This window comes from Nematolebias whitei, chromosome 8, assembly GCF_014905685.2.
Source record: "Nematolebias whitei isolate Nwh7 chromosome 8, NemWhi1, whole genome shotgun sequence".
NCBI lineage: Eukaryota > Metazoa > Chordata > Actinopteri > Cyprinodontiformes > Rivulidae > Nematolebias > Nematolebias whitei.
Window position 1 is genome coordinate 5,994,675 of NC_056505.1, and position 22,236 is coordinate 6,016,910.

At 39.8% G+C, this 22,236-nt stretch overlaps 1 protein-coding gene across 1 annotated transcript in view; it reads right to left on the minus strand.

Annotated features, from left to right (window-relative positions):
• Positions 1 to 21,360, minus strand: part of mmp11a (matrix metallopeptidase 11a) — a 32,731-nt gene extending 11,371 nt beyond the window's left edge. The window contains exons 1-2 of the mRNA XM_037680170.1: positions 21,262 to 21,360; positions 604 to 830 (exon numbers count right to left, since the gene is read on the minus strand). Of these exons, the coding sequence (XP_037536098.1) occupies positions 604 to 830; positions 21,262 to 21,360 (326 nt within the window). The remainder of the gene's footprint in view (positions 1 to 603; positions 831 to 21,261) is intronic.
• Positions 21,361 to 22,236: the final 876 nt, after the last annotated feature.

Genomic DNA, 22,236 nt, shown 5'->3' on the forward strand with positions numbered 1-22,236 from the left:
ATTTGGGTTGACTTCAAAAGTCAATCAGTTGTATATGTACATCTAATGATTACTATTAGAGTTTCATTAGAATCCATGCTCTGGTTCATGAGATATTTTGTCAACAGACGCACACCAACACAGAGGAAATTACATGATCACCCACCTATAATGGCAAAATGTAATAAAGAAAAATCAATTTCCTCTATAAAAAAAAATAATGATTCTTTCTATCAGCATTTAGTCACAGAATGGGTCAACTTGATAAGAAATTAGAAAATCCTCAATAATCACAACTACAAAATATTCTGGGCACTCCTTAAACTTGAAGTTTCACTCTTGATTTAGAAACATTTAGCATTAATTTCATAATTTCATTACATTTTTTAATTCAGTTAAACCTAAACTTATAGAGGAACATTTTGAAGCAGTGAGAAGGGCTGTGGTTCAAGTTCACATAGTTATTTTTAAAAAGTGAAATGGGATGAAATTCTGCTTCCATCAGCCAAATGGAGCCAAAACCCACAAGGACAAACCAATACAAAGACAGTTCATATTCGAGTTAAATATGAAAAGAGAAAAATACAAAATATCGATAGATTTAAAAATAACAAAAGTTTGTACTTGTATGTGAGGTCTGTCTTGTCGAAACGCCCTCCGTGTAGCACGAAGCGTCTCTGGCGGTGTCCTTCTCGATGACGCACATTCTTCTGGGTGAGGAAGTCCGGCACTCCACAGCGAGGTCGGTTCCATGCGTTGGGGGAGTTTGTTGGGGTACTCGCTTCATTCACAAAGTCCTGAGCGTGAGGAACCTTTCCCCTCCTCTTTAGGTCTGGGAATCTCTCAAAGGCCTGAAACAACAATGACATTTTAAATGCGTCATTTGTTTATGGCTTCAGAACAACTTTAACCACTTCTCTATGCCACCTTTAAATAACTCCAAACAATATTGATTGCATTTATCATAATTTAAATGACAGAACAGTTTAGCACGGTGGCACAGTTGGTAGAGCTGCCGCCTCTCAGTTAGAATGTTGCCCAGGTTCAAATCCCGGCCAGGGGCCTTTCTGGGTGGAGTTTGCATGTTCTTTCCGTGCATGTGTGGGTTTTTTCCGGGTGCTCCGGTTTCCTCTCAAAGAGCAAAAACTTGCATGTTAGGCTGATTGGTAACTCTAAATTGTCCCTAGGTGTGAGTGAGACAGTGAATGGTTGTTTGTCTCTATATGTCCCTGTGATGGACTGGAGACCTGTCCAGGGTGTTCCCCACCTCTCGCATAGTGATGGTTGGACATGGGCACCAGTGACCCCCATGACCTGAACAGGAATAAGTGGGTAAAGCGGGTAAATTTGCCCCTACCCTCATTCGCCCCACTCTGGGCCCATGAGCAAGGCCCTTAAACCCCCCCCCCCCCCCCCATCTGCTCCCTAAACAAGTCTCTCTTGAAAATGAGTTCTCGCGGCTCAATGAGACTACCTGTATAAATAAAGGGTAAATAAAAAAAAATAATACAAAGGATGGATGGATGGATAAAAGACAGAACAGTCATAATTGACATTACATCATCTGTAGGCTCATCAGCAACCGATCACTCGGCGATCAGTTTAAGAAGCCCATCTTCTAACCTCTGCACCACCACTCCCCCACAAAGTGTTTAGTCCTTTTAATTATTCATTTATTTATTTTCTTCAGAAAATATAACGAAGAAAAAAATATCAGGAGGCAATGACCAAAGCAATTTCAGCTCATCCTGCAGATATCTTGAATGATCTGTCCCAAATTCAGGTTAATGAGAGCACAACCTTACAACCGGGTCACCGAACCACGTACGTTGGACCCATTTGGTGTCCCATTATCCTTAATGCTCCTCTCCACCTGACCCAGAGGAAATGACTCTGCTCATTTCCACAGAAGCAAATTACAGAGCAGAGCCCCATCCGCACCTCCTCATCTGCCTCACTTCAGTCCCTCTGAGAAAAACCACATCTGCAGTCCTGCCACACAGAAAACTGATGGGTGTTCTCTTTTCACCAGATTACGTGCATTTCCCTTTCCGCTGTAACTCAAAACAACCTGTGGGAAAAAGACGCTATCAATATATTGAGCTAAGATTAAACCAATTATCTCCATCATCAGATTGTGTGAATCTGCTCAGAACTACTCTTTTACATAACGTTGGACATTATAACCTCCATGACTCTGATCTTATCGCAAATGGTCTGAAAAACGGAAGCATCGATGATTGTGGCATATGGGAACTAAACGTTTCTTGCATTACTATAGGATTTTATCATGATGACGCAAAACCTAAAAATGAAGCAGAAGCAAATAAACAAATGAAAAACCAAATCCAAAACAAACAGTAGCAAAACAGACTAACAGATGAAATCACATTGGTCTGGCACTAAACAAAAGGCAAAGGCTGGACTGAGGGAATTAAGAAAAATGTAGAGTTGAAGCGGTTTGTGTCAAACCTGTAAAATATTATTATGCACGACTTCATGCAATATTGTAAGATGTCAAGATCAAAGCAGAATAAGTGTTGAGGATCAATCACAGCTACCAAACAGTAGGTTCATATTTGTAAAACTGATCGAGTTAAAGCCATTTTTGTAGCTTTGATGGTCAGTTGGCTGTGGCAACCATCTTGAATCATACTGACTTCAGACGGTAATCAGTTGTATTTAAAACAAATAACTTACTGCAAGTTTTATTAAAATTCTTCCTGTGGTTCATGAGATACTTTGGTAAGAGACACACACGGGCAAAAATATAATTACGTATCCACTTTTTGGCTGCAGGATATAATAAACCTAAAAACTATTAAACTAATGGTCAAGTATATTCCTCTACCTGGAAACAAGCTAAATCCAAGTAAACATGAGTACAACAAAACAAACTTAGACACAAAATAGAAACATCAGAAATAAAAAAAAAAATACACAAACCATCGCAACTTTTTTCTGACCGTGTGTTTTTAAAGATATGATGCAATGTTTTAATTCAGCTTGAGACCTTTTTATCCCATCAGCTATGATAAAATGTTTCCCATTCCTGGTTTAAAATGAGATGGTTTAAAACTCAAACACCAATGTTTGGACTAAATCTGTTAAACAAGTTGGAGTGAAATAAATTGAGGTGTAATTTTTTATAAAAGTTAACATGTTTTTGTTATTTGACAATGACCTGAGTTGTTCTACTGTGTCTCGGTGTAGGTCATGGAGAACAAAACCCAGCAGGATTTGTGGAATGTGCTCCAGACTGCAGAAACGGAGTGACTGATGGGTCTGAATCACAGAAAAACACACACCTCACAAACCCCCTCCTTTCGCTTCACTTTGTTTAGAGCAGACTTCAGCTGGTTATTCCACTGCACAAAGCACTTATTCATGTTAGAGGGGATGTTTATGCTCATATCCTGCAGCTCCTCTTGTAGGAGTTGTTATGAATGAAGCAAAAAAGCCGCAGCGTCCAAACAAAACCCCCAGGAGGCTTCAATGCATCCCCAGAAAACCTGCTTCTGGTTAGGCTTCTATTTGCTGATGTTCAGCAGGTTTGTTTTCACAGAAATGAGTAAGACCAGTCTGACATGAGGTCCCTCTTTCTGTACTGTTATCTGTCTTCCTGGACTGAAGCTTGATAACAAAAAAGTCATGATACCAACAAAACTCTTATCATTGGAGCAAAGCAGCTCTGAAACATATCAATCTAAAGACTCCTGACATGAAAATACATGATAAAAATAAAAAAAGCAAAGTTCATTAAAGGCACTGAGTTCATGTCCTAAATATCAGAATGAGTCAAAGAGAAGCTAATCTGATCTAGCTAGGATAAATGCATTTGATGTCACTATGTTGTAGAAAATGTGCATAGATGGATAACTTTATCTCCCATGTGTGAAGGCAATCCTAGCATATTACTTGCAAACTTAAAACAGTATATTGAGAAGTAGAAGCTCCAAAAATCACAATCAAAATGAAAAATAGAGAAATGGTAGTACCGCTCAACATTTTCAACAGGTTTGTTCCTCACCATTTCTAAAAGGTGTGGACCACCAAAATAAGGTAAATAATTTAAAAAAAACTTCAGTAATCTCATGTAACACTTTGTTTAATGAATAAAAACAAAATAGTGGATAAATAAGAAGATACAGTATATGAAAGGTTAGAGGTGGGAATGTCTTTTACAGCTCAAAAATCAGAAATCCAGTGTTTAATCTAGACAGCTTTACTGATCATTTTAGTTGCCCCCTCTCCTCTGCAGACACACTGCCCAGAAATTAGTACACATTACTTGAAGGTACTGAAAAACTAACAAAAATAAAGGAAAACTTTTTTTTTTGGTTTTTGCATGAGCTATTTTTTATAGTCTATGTACACAATTCCAATTAACCTGATAAACTCCTAAAACTGGGGGCTAACATTAGCTCACAAATGGAAGGAATACATTAGCTTCGGCTTGCTAATGCTAGTTAGCTAATGCTAGTTAGCTAATGCTAGTTAGCTAATGTTAGTTAGCTAGCTCTAGCTTAAGGGAAACGTTTAAGAGGTTAGCATTCAAATTTATTTACTTAATCTAATTCAAAACCTCGAGAAAACAGAATTGTCAAACACTACATACATTTAGTTATGTACTTACTTGGGTTTTACTTGGTTTGTGTGTTGCTGGTATAAAATTTCGACAGTTTAATCGTTGATAAAAGTGACACCTGTTGAAGGAGTTGGTATGATCTACTGTAGGGGTGTCTGAAACTACAATGCAATGCCCTTTCTTGTTTAAATATGTGAATTTTATTTTATATTGTATCAATTTTAGTACATAAGAATATAAAAAAGTTTCAATTTTGAAATATGTTGTTTTGTCAATTTTTTCTAGTTTTATTTTTTGTAGTTACACCCGTTTACCCCTTTTTATTCTGTAATTTGGACTGTTCCTTAAATGAACTGTTGATCAGAAGTCCATTTTTTATACAACTGATTGAGTTTTTTTAAGCAAATAAAACATTCTGATCAAAGTGAGATTTTAGTCATGGAGTGTATGAACAGATCAAGCTGTAAAAAATACAAATTTATTTAAATGTACCTTTAATGCTTTCTGTGTTTTTACAATTTCTGCTCAATTTTCTTTAATCAGTGCACTTTGCATGGAGAGATTCTTCCCCGAGCTGGACGAAATGTGTGTTTCAGATGAAATGTTGCTTGGAGAAATACTAATACAAAAGGCTTGCAAGTTTGTAAGGATGGAGAAAGCCGAACGGACAATCCTGTTGTGAAGGATTTTAATTTAGCTTCAAATTGCACTGTTAGGCTCGAGAACATGAAATTAAAAATGTTTCTTAAAAAAAACAAAACAACAACACTTGAAAACGAGTCTAAAACACCTGAACACCATCAGGCACCGAGAGAAAATTATTTAAAGATGAGAATGATTAAATGTCCAACAAACCCATTCTTTTAAAATCTGGGTATTGTTCTTGTAAACACCCAAAACCTTTTCAAATAAATGCCTAACATTAATTGAAAGAATGGTTAGGTGTTCAGATTTAGTTAATTATAATAATGTGAGGATGATGATGCAGGTCAAACCTGTTGGTATTTAAACAAACAAGCATAACAGACTTTTTCCTGGAGGTAAAAGCCATCTGCCAACAGCTCTACTTTACTCGAAAGTCTTGTTAGTCTTAGTCAAGAAAGGGTTTTTGATGTATGAGTCGTTCACTCTCAGACTCTACAGATCCTGATCTCAGTCAGAGCTTAGAGGCAGGCGCAGCATCGACTTTCACGCTCGTAAAACTTAAATTAATTTTAAGTGTTGGGTGAACTGTGAGGGGGTGGCCTCTGTCATTTCAAAGAAACAGATGGAAAAAAGAAAGAAACGCCACATGGTTAAAGAGGTAAACTCCTCCAACTGCGAGTCAAATGGTTTGCTTGACCCATCTGACCCCAAAGCAGAATAGCGAATGAGGCTGATTCCTAACAGGTTTGACATCAAAGTTCAAAGTTAAAACCAAACAAGGGGATTATCTTAATCCAGAATGTTCTTCTTGTTGCCTTCTTTTACTAAACAGATTTGTTTTTAACCGATAAAAACACAATTTGGTGTTTCGCTCCTCAGCTCTGAAACCTGAGTTAGCTTCAAAATAATTCTCTCTGAATGAACGGTTGTCAGTTTGCTTGACGTGCAGGTTTGTGTGTTTTGTCACTTTTACATAGAATCACAAGTTTTTATTATTATAAATTATTGTAAATTAGACCACCTGTTGTTTTAATTGGTTTATAATAAAATTTTATAATGAAATTGAAAGGACGATTATTCTCATTTGACATGTATAGCTCTCACCACCTTTCGTACAGGATTTTGATATAAATTTTGGTCATTTTCCATCCATCCATCCATCCATCCATCCATCCATCCATCCATCCATCCATCCATCCATCCATCCATCCATTATCTTCCTCTGCTTATTCTGCAGTCAGGTCTCGGGGGCAGCAGCTTGAGCAGGGAGGCCCAGGCACCTCTCTCCACAGTCACCTCTTCCAGCTCTTCTGGGAGGACTCCAAGATGTCCTGGGTCTTCCCCGAGGTCTCATCCCTGTCGGGCATGCCCGAAGCACCTCCCTAGGGAGGTGTCCGGGGTCATCCTTACTAGATGCCCGAACCACCTCAACTGGCTCCTCTCAACATGGAGGATTCGATCAGTTTATGTTGAGAAAAGATGGAGTTATGGTCGTTATAGCTCCAACCTTAATCAGTTGGTGCTGAAAGCAGATGTATAGAGGATGCCCCTCAGCTACTACCACAAAAAGTTTTGGGTCAATAGCTGTAAAATTTCCTGTGTGACAATCATGTTTGTGTCAAATAATTTTAATTAGCTGTGTGGGCCATTTTAAGTTGGTTGACTTTATAAGTTAACGATATATAGGTAGGTGTACTGTACAACTAATGATTACTTTCATTTAAATACATTGCGTGGCTCTTAAGCTATTTTGCTAACAGATGGTGATATTGTCTACAGGTAGTGCCAAAGTTTTAGATGATGGACTTGTTCAATGTGCAGCGCCTAAAGTTTGTGAAAATGATGATGCTCAATTACCATACCATTTTAGTTTACTATCTGCAAGTTGGCTGAGTTATAGCCGTTTCTGTGTTGGCCAAGATTGATTAGCTGTCTGACCTGTACATCCAGTGATTAGTTTCTGAACGTTTCATTAAAACCCATCCTGTGGTTCATGAGACATTTGCTAATAGACATGCAAACAGCAACATTACTGCCTTTCTTGGTAGGTGATAATGAAAGTGTGGCTGTATACTTTATCTTTACGCATGCTGCTTTTTAATATTTTGGAACACTTGAAAACTGCTTTAGCTGTAGCTGTAGTTTTTCTTCCAAACTTTAAACCACATGTGCCTCTAACTCGCATGTGTCTTTTTAAATTTAGCACGTAAAGCAAGTATAACTCCCCACTTAAACAAGTCAATCTGATCTGAAACTGGTTTCCTCACCTAAATTTAGCTCTTTTAATGTCAAGTTTCCAAAGTTAAATAGCATCCGAATGAAAAACAAACAAACATAAAAACAACTGTGTCAGAAAATCCTAAATTAAAGGGAAGGCTGTGTGACTTTCAGGGTAAGTATTGCAGCCCTAAGGCGCTGCTCGTATTAATGATCACCATCAGCAGTGAAACCATCAGTAAATCATCCTGCAGGCAAACAGCAGATCTGAGGTTTTAGTTCCAGGAAGCGTTTAAGGACTCTAAGCAGATGCTTGATGGTTTGTGTCACCTTCCATTTCCAGGTGTTTCTGGTTTTCACCTGATATGTCGGATTAGCAGCGTAAAAAGGGAGATAAGTCGATAAAAATGTACTGTACCCCCTCTCTGGTACAGTAAATCCTCTCTCACAATGAAACACTTCTTTGTCCCAGTTTTCTATTGAGAGTGCAGCCTTTAAAACCTTATCTGTCCTCTAAAGTAAACACTTGTGATTTACTTCCTATCATCCGGATTCTCTGGTATCAGTTACAGATAATTTCTCCCTGACTGTCAGATATCACGTTGATAAAAACATACAAGAAACGGCTCCCAGGCTCCTCTTCTATTTTCTGCAACAAACATTAAAATATGAATTGTCCCTCGGGTTATTTTAAAGAATTCACTTAAATGCAAAAGTTTTTTTGTCAAAACTCGTAATTTCCTTTTCTGATGCCCCCAGTTTCCCTCAAGCTTTCTTTCTGACTGCTGAAGTTACATTTCCTTTTGAATTAATTTTACATTTGCCTTCAGGTGCTTGGTACAAAGTAGCCCCAGTGGCAAAAAGAAATTCTTTCAACTAATGTCTTATTAACATTTGACCAGAAGTATGCCACAGTGTTTAACACATTTATGTTTGCAGTTCAAAATACACTTTGTGGTTTTTTGTTTTTTTTCTACTAAAACTCTGCAAGGGTGCATTTGCTTGAATTAAAAAAGATGTTTATCTCTCAGTAATAAATCAAGTTCAAAGGCCCTAAATTAAAACTTTTTGACCTGCTGTTAGTTTTTATTGCTGAAGATTCATTTTTAAAAGTTTTAATTTTTGCCTCGTTGGAGCCACAGCTTCTTTTTAATAATTGCAAAGAGACAAAACTGTAGAAGCAGAATCTAAATCATCATCATAATAATAATAACTTTAAGGATTTATGCATTTTTTAAGATTTTAAGTGAAACTAAGTTTTTACACATTTAGGGATCTTTTTGCGTGATTTATAAACACGGTTTGTGTGACTTGCAGTCATTTGTATGTTGTATAAATTAAGTAACAAAGGATTAAACTCATTTAAACATGTTTTTAAATGTATCCATAGTTATTCATAATTACATTGGAGGTGCAACTATCCTGTGCGTTTTCAGAAGTGAACGATGTGCAAAAGGGTTTTAAACTAAAACAATGAATTAAAATCATTTGAAGCTCCAGCTACAAGTACTTGGGTGTACACATGAATGACAACCTCAGCTGGAGCAACAACACCACCAGCCTGATGAAGAAAGCTCATCAGAGACTCTACTTCCTCAAGCGGCTGAGACGAGCTGGTCTGGGAAGCTCAGTCCTCACCTCCTTCTACAGGTGTGCAGTGGAGAGCATCCTGTGCTCCAGCATCAACGTGTGGCATGGAGGCTGCACAGCTGCAGAAAGAAAAGCTTTGCAGAGAGTGGTGAAGGCTGCACAGAAGATGTTGGAGTCAGCCTCCCCACCATCAGATACATCTACACCTCCAGATGCAGGAAGAGGGCCACCTGCATCATGAAGGACCACACTCACCCAGCACACACACTTTTTGCCTCGCTCCCTTCAGGCAGGAGGTTGCGGCACATTAAGTATAGAACCACTAGACTGAGGAACAGCTTCTACCCTGAGGCTGATCAGGATAATCACTGTGAGAAAAAAAAATCACTCTAATGCAATTTTGATTACGTGCTGCTGATTATCCATGCTGCTGATCTCATGCTGCTGATTATTTCATGCTGCTGTATTCATTCATTCGTACTCATCCACCCACAAAGACTCATGTTTGTGCTGCTGTTGCTCGGCGCATTGTTTTGCACTATTAGTGTTTAGTGTATTTCTTTGCTTATATCTTAGATCCTTATATACTGTTTCTTTTTACACTTTGTATTTTTGCTATTGTTGAATGCAACTGCCTCTCAGCAAGAAGGTCCTCGGTTCAAATCCCAGTCCAGGGGCCTTTCTGGGTGGAGTTTGCATGTTCTTTCCGTGCATGCGTGGGTTTTCTCCGGGTACTCCGGTTTCCTCCCACAGACCAAAAACATGCATGTTAGGCTGATTTGTAACTCTAAATTGTCCCCAGGTGTGAGTGAGAGAGTGAATGGTTGTTTGTCTCGTTTGTCTCTATGTGTCCCTGTGATGGACTGGAGACATGTCCAGGGTGTACCCTGTCCCTCGCACAGTGATTGCTGGACATGGACACCGGCGACCCCTGTGACCCAAAATGGAAAAAGGGGGTAAAAGATAATAGATGGATGGATGTAACCGGGACCTTGAGTACACAATTTAGTTCCATCCCATGAACCACATGTGATGCAAATGACAATAAAGAACCTTGAGCTTGAGATCTTTTGCTGACAGACAGATAATGTGCAGACATAATCATTTGTCTTTGCCATTTGGTGGCAGGCGATAATAAATATCCAAATAATTTAACATGGAGACGTAGCTCAGGAGAGAAAAAATGCTGTTACAAAAAGCCAGGCAGGTTTGTCTGTCAGGAATTGCTGCAAGAAAATAATTTTGAAGCTTCAGTAACAGAACAATACTGAGTAAAAAAACAGAAACTAAAGAAGTAAAACACCTGAAACACCAGCTCTGTTTAACACCCGTCGTTTTTCTGATAAGCATGTGTTTTGGCACATTGTGAAGATCTCTGTTATCTTTGAATGGAGAACCTTGGTGCTCAGGAGGTGAAGTTTAGTGGCTGAACTCCTACAGGAGCTGTCAGAGTGACGCTGGCTTTATTGTTGGCTGCAGACAGTCCTCAGATGCACCGACCGTGCTCAGACATGTTTTTGCGTAAAATCTGAACGCTGCTGTCAAACCCTCTGAATCGCTGCCCACTTGTCATCGCTGTAACCAGAAACTGGATGTGTCCACACATGTAATGCCCCCCTCCCTCCTTTACCATCAGAGGCTTCTTCTTCCCTGAGGCCTGTTGTCTCAGATTTTATGCCTTCTCAGCAGAAAGCGATGCGTCATGGTGCTGAGGGTCTTGTTTTAAAGCAGCCACCTGACAAAACTTCCTTTGTCTGTGTGAGGAAGGTCGTAAAACCTGCGAGTCATCTGCTGACTCGTGGATGTGGTTTTTGAACACCTGAGCTGTGTGCATCAAACTGTAAGGAGGTGATTAAAACTGTGCAGAAACACTAGTAAACCTCCAAGGTTTAAAGCAAAAATGTTTTGTTTTTAATTTCTTCATTTTCTGTGTTGCATCAGCCACTTCATAAAAAACCCGCAAACAGGTGAACACGATTAAAGCCTGAATGTTTTTGTTAAGGCTGTCAGCCTCCTAAATAATAGCTGCGTTTCTGTTTTGTCTGTGGTAAAAGTTGAAGCGACCCCTGAAAATGTTTTTGAACCGGAAATTAAAGTTCAGTCACATTAAAATAAACTTGATCAGAAGAGAACTTTAAATGTTTAATTTTGATTCAAACAGGCTAAACAAAATAATTAAAAAGGATGAAGTGATGCAGCTCTGATAGTTATCACCAAAAAAAGGCAAAAGAAGGGCAACTTTTTTTTTTGCTGTGTATGTGTGTTTTTAATTTATGTTTTTGTATTCTATTAATATGTTTATCCACAATGGGAAAATTAATTATCTGCATTTTTCCCATTGCACATGTGAGCACACACATGAGGAAGTGGGCTGCCATATAAGGTGCCCGGGGGAGGGGACGGAGGGGGGTGGGGGAGTAGGGAGGGGTTAAGGGCCTTGCTCATGGGCCCAGAGTGGGGCAAATGAGGATGGAGGCAGATGTGGGTGTTTCACCTTTTCCACCCACATTTTGATGATGTCAGTCCGGGGAGTTGACCGGCGAACGTCCGATCACAGGCCCATCCTCTCTAACCTCTGCACCACCACTCCCCCCTTGTTAGCAGAACATCTCATAAACCACTGGTTAAATTTGATAAAAGACGTGAAAGCGATTTGCGGTGACATACAACGACAAAATTTGCACTCGGCATTTGACCCATCACACGTGAGATGCACACGAGTGCCCGCCAAGCATTTAGAATAGGTGGCTGAAGAACACCATAACATATGGACATGGCTGGGAACTGAACCTGTAACTTTCTGCTCCCAAGTCAGCTGCCCTACCACTGCACCATAATGTAACTCTCATCACTGGATTTACACCGATTACATTTTTGGATTCAGTATTGCTGCTTCAGCCAACTTCAAAACACAACTGGCTCTAACTCACTCAGTTTTACACCCAATTTGGTGCCGTAGTATTTTAAAGTCATCCTAAACACATACTTTGAGCAATGTTTGTCCATTTGTCCAATGTTTGCCCATTAGCATGATATCTCATCCACCACTAAACTGGTTTTAATGAAAAACCCTCTGTACATAAGTGTAGTCACTACACTTTAAGATGGTGCCACAGCTAATAACTCTTAGAAAACACAAAAATACCATACCACTTTATTTATAAAGCACTTAAAACAGCGACGAGGCTGACCAAAGTGCTGTACAGACAGAACAACAGGTAACACACAAAGCAATATACAAAATGAGGTAAATCAGAATATAGACATAAAAAACGATGCAGATAATGACGACAAACCAGTGTGGAGCATACAGGATCTCAAAACAGATCATCTGGTGTTGAAAGCTACTGAATAGTAGTGAGTTTTTAAACGGGATTTAAAAACCGAGAGGGAGGGGGCCAATCTGACAAGCAGAGGTAACTCTTTCCAAAGTCTTGGTCCTGCTACAGAGAAGGCCCTGTCACCTCTGCACTTGTCTCTAAAAAATGTCTCTAACTCACTCAACTGTGCAGATATTGAGCTCAAATTTGTTGTGGTGGTGCTGAGGGTCATTCACAACACATACTTTGAGCATCAACGGGTCTTGCAATGGCATGTGAGATTGTACATAATGTTATTTTCAAGGTTTGACCCAAACGGCCATAACTCTGTCATGAGTATAAAAGTGTGGCGGGTGATATGCATTCAAGGAATGTTAGTCCTTTAGACAAGTATTCAGAACGTATCTGAGTGTTCTCTCTGCCAACAAAGGCGTATGAATCCCTCTATAAAAGGAGGAGGCACATGTGTGTTTTAACTGCATCCCCCCCGGTTGCGTTTCATTGGCCACTCAGAGCCCGACGCAGCTGTGACCCAGAGCTGCCCGATGGGAACTCGGGTCGGCCCTCCGACGTCACACCTGCTCTCACGGTCCCTCCGCCAATCGCATCGCCCAAAGACATCGATACGATGGGACAAAACAGACAGGGAAAACCACGGGAATCAGGTTTTATTGACAGAAGCAAAATCCAAACAGTTCTCTGTTCCACACACACCCAGTCGACTGCACAGAGAAAACACAGTTTGTGAATCCCACCAACCTGAATGCCACAGACTCGCAGGCCTGTCGGGACATGCGTGTACAACCGCTCTAATCTCAGCAGACACCCAAACTACAGATTAGTCTTTCCGCGAGAAAATGGCCAACAGACATATCAGAGTCATCGCAGGTGCAACCTCATCTTATCAATGTGATGACAGAAAAAAAATTTAAAAATCACTTTTAATGTTGTAAATAGATGTTTTTACAGTTCTGCAGTGGCTGTGATTATACAAAACTGGGAAAATTAGCTACAATATTTAGAAAAACTGAAAACTAATGACTCAAAACAGTGGAAGCACCAAACACAACAGCTCAGGGTCAGTTAATATTTTGGCTTCCATTTGACTACGAGAGGAAATTGGTTCACATGTGTTTTTTTTATTTTTTTTATTTCTTTTGATTCATTCAGTTTATATAAATGGGGCCAATTCACAACAAAAGCCCACTGTATAAAAACATTCACATACCAAAATTAGATTAGAGTAAATAAAACTTTGTGAATCCCTTGGGAAGATTCATTCAGGGAATTAAAATATGCCAATTAGTAAAACGTTATCTATGTGAGGAAGCCAGCAGATTGCGATGAATCTCTCTTCACTGCAGCCTCCCATCCTGAGCAGCGTGCAGACAACGGTGGAAAATAGTTTTCTTTAAATATTGTTTATAGTCTGATCCCCACTGTGTGTCAAGAAACACAAAGTGGGGGGTCTCCAGATCAAATAAAAGTTAAAACTTGTTGATTATAGCATATTTTTGACAAAACTACTCCTAAAGATTAACCAAATTAGAGGATAGATTTCTGGAAGGAATGCGTATTGCCCTGGAGTTGTTGCCAATGTTGCCAATGTGCGCAACTTTCTGAAGGAGGAACAAATTTAGTAATAAAAGTTAAATTTACACTTGCATTAAAAACTCAATATTATTATGTTAATATTTAGAATAAAACAACTTGAGGACGTGCAAATGAAGTTTGTTTTTGCAACAAAAAACCTCCAACCTCATTATAAATATCTCATTTTAGATTTAGTGGTGAATTCTTTAGGATTTTCTTGAATTTTTGCCTTTTAGTCATTGCCTAACACATATAGAGCTCAGTGCCAAGGGTGTAATTATTATAAGTGCGTTTTTGCACAATGATCTATAATTTTTAATACTTCTCCAATAAACTGTGTGAACTTGCTGCTCCATTAAGTTCAAACCCAGAGAGCTGTGGTTGCACATTCATCCTGACAAGTCCTCGCCTGAATATAAATCAAGACCTTCAGATAATAATTCTGTCTCCGTTACATTTATAAGATGCTTGTTCTGCCCTGACTGACAGATGCTCCTATCTTGTGATTTTGCATCATTTTTATTGTCAGGATGTTTGAGGCAACGTTTCAAACTGCTCCACCTGCTGCTGATGCTTCAACAAACATACAGCCTCCAAATATAAGCTAAAGAATTGCTGCTCTAGGGAATGCTGAGTGCTAATGAACACTAAAATTTACAGAAAACGAGGAAGTAGCAGAATACCAGATTAGTTAGAAGATAAAAGGAGAAAAAACTAACAGCTAAAAATACATACAGTAAATGCTACCTGAAAGCTAAGGGAGCAAATGGGCAGATAATTCTAGAATTGCGCCGCTCCAGGTGGCTGCATGTTGGAGCAGCTCTGTTACTTTCATTCTGAGATTTTGCTTTTGGAAACTTTAATTCCTCTTTTTCTGGATGTAAATCACATTTTTTGGGATGATTGTTTCCTCTGGTATCAGATGCTGAGCATCTGGAAGGATTTTTACTGAAACTTTTTTTAGTTTTGGACATTTGTTATGATGCGTAACCATGGCAACAAGGCAGTTTTCTACAACCAACAGCAGCTGATTAACATCTCAAAAGCTCAAATAATATCTCAACTACAGCCCCAAATCTCATATGAGTTGAAAAGGATGTTCTGTGGACGCATTCTCATCTACCTGCCAGCTGTGCTTGAGTGCCTGACCACTGAGATCCTGGAACTAGCAGGAAACACGGCTCATGACAGCAGAAGGACAGGATCGTCCCTCGGCACCTACAGTTGGCTGTTCGCAGCGACGAGGAGCTCAGCAGACTGCTGGGAGGAGTGGCCATCGCTCTGGGAGGAGTTCTGCCCGACATTTGGGCGGTCCTACAGCCCAGGGGAACAGAGAGGCCAGCTGAGTCTGGGTGGACGGCTCGGACGGCATCTGCAGCCAGTTTCTTAGGATCCACTGTGGGATGGACCTTTACAAGAGATCCTTCCTGCCTACAGCCATCAGCATCTATAACATCTCTTAATGAAATAAGGATAACGAGTTACAACAACAAATAATTTCCCTCTGGGATTAATAAAGTATTTTTGAAATGAATTGAATTGAATAAAAACTAAAAGCAAAGGGCTAGCTAAAAGATAAATTAGTAGAAGACTAGCTGAAAACTAAAAGTAACAAAAAGCTAAATAAAAATAGCTGAAAGGTAGCTAAAAGCTTATATTTTAAACTATGAAATTTACAAACACAGGACTAAAAAAGTGAAAATAAGTTTACAAAATATTTCAGTTTTCATCTAAACACCTACATCTAAGCAGGCATGTGACTTTATATCATGGGATCATGTGACTTCTTCAGTTTTAATATGAGAAATACTTCCTGTTTGCTCTCCTTACAGCTGCTGATGGTGTTTATATATAAAATATAATACATTTTATATGTTTTGCATGAACACTAAAGTTAGAGATAAGGTGTTCTATTTTCTTATTGTCCTCTGATTATAGATTATATTTATTTAAAGGAATCCACTATCATCTTTATGGTTAAATAAATCTTCACAGACATAAAAATGTAAAAGTAGCTAAAAGTTATAACTAAAAGCTAAAATAGCATAAGCCTAGTTAAATGCTAAAAGTATCAAAAATGTAACTAGAAGCTAAAAGTAATGTGGCTGGCTATAAATAGCAGAAAGATAGGAAAAAGCCTAAAGTAGCAAAAGGCTAGCTAACAGCTAAAAGTAGCAAACTTGATCCAAACAGCTAAATGTAGTAAAATAATAAATAAAGCAATAAAATGCTTATTTTAAAAAAAGTTTAAAGGTATAAAAATGACCAAAAACAAACAAATAATTCTAGCACTCACCTTCTGAATGAGCTGAACATTTTTGATGCAAGCTAAAATAGCTCACAGTCTGCAGAAGTAGTCAGGACTACAAACACGTATGGAAACAAAAATCAGGAGAATGCTGAATCAGCAGTTACATAATAAATGTTAGAGTGCAGCTTCTAAACTCTTCTCAGTAACAACAACATTCTTCTCCACCACTCTGCACGCCGCCCGCTTGTTGTGATAAACTGTTTTTCTGTGTACCTGTAAACAGGACATTCCTTCGAAGAGCCATGCGTGCTAAACAAGTCCACTCTGTAAACAACGGCTAAATATTTGTTTAAGGAAGTAGTAATTTGAGAGAAGATGGGAGGTGAAAAAAATACAATGTAGTTGTTGTAACAGTTGGAGCGATAGAATGAAAAATGTCCAATAAACAAGAATAAAGAAGTAATGAATAATAAATAAATGCATAACTCCTGCCACCTTGCATGCCAATGCTTTAAACCAAAAAAGTTTGTACATTTTGTTCGTACTTAGTGTCATGAAAGACTCAGCTGCTACTGCACCAGATTTTAGTTAAATATCTGTAAAATTACCAGAGTTCTTGACTTTTTGTGTTTGCTAAAGCTGATTAGCTTTGGTGGCCATCTTGAATCAGGATGACTCCAAAAGGTAATCAGTTGTAAATGTATATCAAATAATTATTTTCTGAGAGTTTCAGTAAAATCTATCTAGTAGTTCATGAAATATGTTGCTAAAGGACAATGAACACACCCACACAGGCAATTACATAAAAAAACACCAAACAAATCTGGGACAGAAAGTGTTTTCTGACGCCACCATGACGGGTCCACATGTTCTTTTTTACGGTTCTGTTGATAAAATGCCTCCAGGACCTGTTATTACTGCTTCATGCCACCCTGCAGCAGAACTCCTTTCATTTTTCACTCCTTTCTCTGCAGAAATCATGTTGCAGAACCAAAACTTTCGGCTGTCATGCAGAGACACGAGGTTCGGCTGCGGACTGCAGGATGACGTGACACTGAGCAGACACCAGAGTGACAATAAAGATGAACGTTCTCTGCAAATTGCAGTCTGACTCCTGAGTGTTGAATGACATTTGTTGAAACTGTTAAAACTCCATTGGCAAAAAAATAAAAGGCAGAACAGAAATTAAGATTAGCAAAACAGTCGGTAAAAACGAACATTATCAAAACAATAGCTAAATGCTAAAGTTAACAAAACAGAAGCTAAATGCTAAAATCATGAAAACTGCAGCTATGAGTTAAAAGCTAAGGATTTTTCTTCTTTCAGCTGCTCCCTTCTTCAGGGGTTGCCACAGCGAACTAACTTGCACGAAGACTTGGCGATTGTTTTTACGCCGGATGTTCTTCCTGACGCAACCACAGACCACTGAGCTACCACAGCCCTCTGTGTGGAGCAGAGAGCTGCCACCTAGGGCACCCAAGGGAGTAGATGGTGGGGGTTAAGGGCCTTGCTCAAGGGCCCAGCGTGGGGCAAATGAGGTTGGAGGCAGGTGTTGGTCATTTTGATGTTGTCAGTTCAGGGAGTTGAACCGGCGACCTTCCGATCACAAACTCGCCTGCTCTAACCTCTGTGCCGCCACTCCTAAAATTAGCACAGCTGTAGCTAAAACCCCAAATAGAAGAACACAGTTAAACGTAAGAATTAGCAAAACTGTACCTAAATACAAAAATGAAGAGCTAAATGTGAAAACCTGGAAAACTATAGTAAAAAGCTAAAATTTGCACAACCGAAGATATAAGCAAAAGCTTTAAAAACATTATTAATGATAAATCAGCAAAAGCTAAAATTATAACAACAACAAAAAAAAGAGTAGCTAAAATCTAGAATTACCATACTGTAACACCATCCTAAAGTATTGGCAGCACAGTGGCACAGTTGGTAGCGCTGCCGCCTCTCAGCTAGATGGTTGCCAGTTCAAATCCCTGCCCAGGACCCTTCTGGGTGGAGTTTGCATGTCTGTGCATGCGTGGGTTTTCTCCGGGTACTCCGGTTTTCTCCCACAGACCAAAAACATGCATGTTAGGCTGATTGGTAACTCTAAATTGTCCCTAAGTGAGAGAGAGAGAGTGAATGGTTGTCTTGTTTGTCTCTATGTGTCCCTGTGACCTGTCCAGGGTGTCCCCCGCCCCTCGCACAGCGACTGCTGGATATGGCCCCCGCGATCCCAAAAGTAAGAAGCAGGTAAAGATAATGGATGGATAGATCATCCTAAAGTGAAAATTAACACAACCTGAAAGCTATTAGCAAAACAATAGCTAATGTTTAAAACCAGCCAAACAGAAACTAAAATAATATAAAAATATTTAAATTTCAATGAAAACAAAAAAAAGATTAAAAATATATAATGTATAAAAGTTAGAAATATTAAAAGTCATGGCTCCAATCTCCTAAAAGAGTTGTTGTTTATACTTAAATGGATAAAATTGTTGAAAGTAGCTGAAGTAAAAAAAAAAAAAGATGCTGACAAATTAGAAACAGGAGAAAAGCAGTGTAATGCTGAATCAGCACAAACAGTGATGATGGTTATTCCTAAAAGGATGATTACAGAGGCAGGTAAAAATAAAATAACAATTTTCTAAATGACAACACTAATGTTGTCATTAGAAATGACAACCTTAATGTTGTCTTTAGAATATGACAACATTAGTGTTGGGCCAGCACTCTATTTATCAACAGCACCAGTGGCGGTTGTTGTTAACCCGGGTCTCGATCGTTCCAGAATGGTGTCGCTTAGATGACACTGGCTACTACAGCAACAGTAATTACAGAGACAGGTAAGAAGGTACTTGATGTGTCATCTGGACAGAGAATGGATGATAAGGAAACCTGGTGGTGGAATAGTGAAGTGCATGAAGCTATTCAAATAAAGAGGTTAGACAAGAAGAAATATGACAGTGAGAGGACTGAGGAGAGGAGACAGGAATATAAGGAGATGCAACATAGAGCAAAGAGGGAGGTAGCAAAAGCAAAGCAGAAGGCCAATGAGCTGTGTGGGAGGTTGGATACTAAAAGGGCGAGAAGGAGTTGTATTGATTGGCGTGACAGAGGGATCAGGCTGGAAAGGATGTGCAGCAGGTTAGGCTAGTTAAAGATAGGAATGGTAATGTTCTAACAAGTGATGTGACCATGACGGGAAGATGGAAGGAGTGCTTTGAGGGGCTAATGAATGAAGAGAATGAAAGAGAAAGAAGAGTAAAGCTCATAGAAACTGTGGACCAGGAAGCAGGGAAGATTAGTGAGGGGGAAGTCTGGAAAGCTCTGAAAATAATGAAAAAGGGGAAGGCAGTAGGACCTGATGACATACCAGTGGAGGTTTGGAAATGTCTTGGAGAGATGGCAGTGAGGTTTTTGACTCAAATATTCAATGGCATGTTTGAGGGTGAGGAAATGCCTGAAGAATGGAGAAGAAGTGTGCTGGTGCCCATTTTTAAGAACAAGGGTGATGTTCAGAGTTGTAGCAACTACAGGGGAATTAAGTTGATGAGCCACACGATGAAGATCTGGGAGAGAGTTGTGGAAGCAAGACTTAGACGAGAGGTGACTATCTGTGAGCAGCAGTATGGTTTCATGCCAAGAAAGAGCACCACAGATTCTATCTTTGCTTTGAGGATGCTGATGGAGAAGTACAGAGAGGGTCAGAAAGAACTCCATTTTGTCTTTGTGGATTTAGAAAAAGCATCTGACAGAGTGCCGAGGGAGGAGGTGTGGTGTTGCATGAGGAAATCTGGAGTGGCAGAGAAGTATGTTAGGCTGGTACAGGTCATGTATGAGGACAGCAGAACAGTGTTGAGATGTGCTGTAGAAGTGACAGATAGCTGGAGGTGGGAGTGCATCAAGGATCAGCTCTGAGCCCCTTCTTGTTTGCTCTGGTGATGGACCGACTGACAGATGAGGTCAGGCAGGAATCCTCGTGGACTATGATGTTTGCAGATGACATTGAGATCTGTGGTGAGAGCAGAGAACAGGTGGAAGGGAACTTGGAGAGGTGGAGGTATGCACTTGAAAGAAGAGGAATGAAAGTCAGTCATAGTAAGACCGAGTCCATGTGTGAATGAGAGGGAGGAGGTGGAACAGTGAGGCTACAAGAAGCAGAGGTCCCAAAGGTGCAGGACTTCAAGTGCTGGGGTCCACTGTCCAGGAGAATGGAGAGTGCGGTAAAGAGGTGAAGAAGAGAGTCCAGGCAGGATGGAGTGGATGGAGCAAAGTTTCAGGAGTGATTTGTGACAATAAGTGTGTAATGACATGGACAAAAAGACGGGAGAAAGAACTGGAAGTGGCAGAAATGAAGATGTTGAGGTTCTCCTTAGGAGTGACAAGGATGGAGAAGATTAGGAATGAGATCATCAGAGGTACAGCACAGGTTGAACTGGGAGATAAAGTTAGAGAGGACACACTGAGATGGTTTGGACGTGTCCAGAGGAGGGACAGTGGTTTGGACATGTCCAGAGGAGGGACAGTGGGTATACTGGTAGAAGGTTGTTAGAAATGCATCTGCCAGGAAAAAGACAAAAAGGAGATATGCATGCAGTAGAGAGGACAGAAGATGCAGAGGAGAGTGAGATGGAGCAGGATGACTGGCGGTGGCGACCGCTGAAGAGGGAAACGTTGAAATAATAACAATAAGTGTTATCTTTGGAAAATGACAACATTAGTTTTGTCTTTGGTCCTGATGATTCAGAGGAAAAGGTGCACAGGGATGTGGAAACACGCATTCCTGAACCTGAAACGAATATTTTATAAGGCAGGTTGTTTAGGCGCAAACTCTGCTTCAGATCTGTGACAAACGAGACGATCTGTTGCGCATGAGTGAGCGTGTGCATGTGCTGTCAGAGGGGGGAGGGAGTGGAATCCCTCCAATAAAGAAAATCAACAGTAAAATGAGCACAAAATAACAGGAATGGCAGGTTTTGCAAGCGCGCAGCTGTTTAAAAGACAAACATCCTGCGTCAGAAATCAGCTTAAAAAAAAAAAATCATTAAAAAAAAAAACAGGAGGGATTAAAAAAAAGTTCAACTCACCGGTGTAACTTTGTACCTGCCGGTTCTGCGCACTGGAAGACCCAGCATGCCCGGGAAGCTGTGCAGCGCAAAGACGCACACAAGTAGAGAAGTCCGCATCCTGCTGGCGCACAGGCGGGCTCAGGCGCAGCGGAGTGCGGGAGACGCACGGCTGCCTCTCTTTAAATACACTCTGATTTCTTTGTTCTCTTTAGGGTTTTTTTCCTCATACATTTTTTTTTTCACAGCCCGGGGCTGATAATACCAGCCGCTGCCATGTGACACGTTAACTCCTTCTGTTCCGTGTTCTTCAGCTGGAAAACACACGAGAAGTTTGATGGAACACGAACCGAACCTCCATTTCTCAGCCCAGAATAAAAATAAAATGTGTGCACAACTTATTTAGGTGAAAATAGAAATGTGTATGTTTTATTCGCACATACACACATATTCATACTTAAAAACAATTAAGCATTTACTCAACTAAATTTGTAATTTTTAAGGAATGCATATCGCCCGCCGTCCTTCATGACAAACAGAAAAGATGTGCTCAGCGTATGTGTTGTGAATGACTCTCAGCTACTACTACTATTGGCTTTTGCTGATTAGGTTTGGCAGCCATCCTAAACTGGATTGACTCCAAAAGTTAATAAATGATTATTTCCTTAACGTTTCCCTAAAAACTGATTGATCATTAGGGTGGAGAACATGCAGTGGGAGAAAAGAGAATCAACTTAAAGAACTGACACAAGATTTGAAAAAGAAAAGAGATGAACAAAATTGCAAACATTCTTCAACTGTTATATAAGCTCAGGTCAGAACTGCACCTCTGTGATAAAAACAGACGAGCACGTGCAGAAAATGTTCAGTTAAAACCAGCGATCAGAACAAAGGTCCAATCATCTGAGCTGCTGGAGTTCTGTGATCACTGGACCCAAACACGTCACAGCCTCAAATGTCACCTAAAGAAACAAACAGAACACAAACTACAAAAGG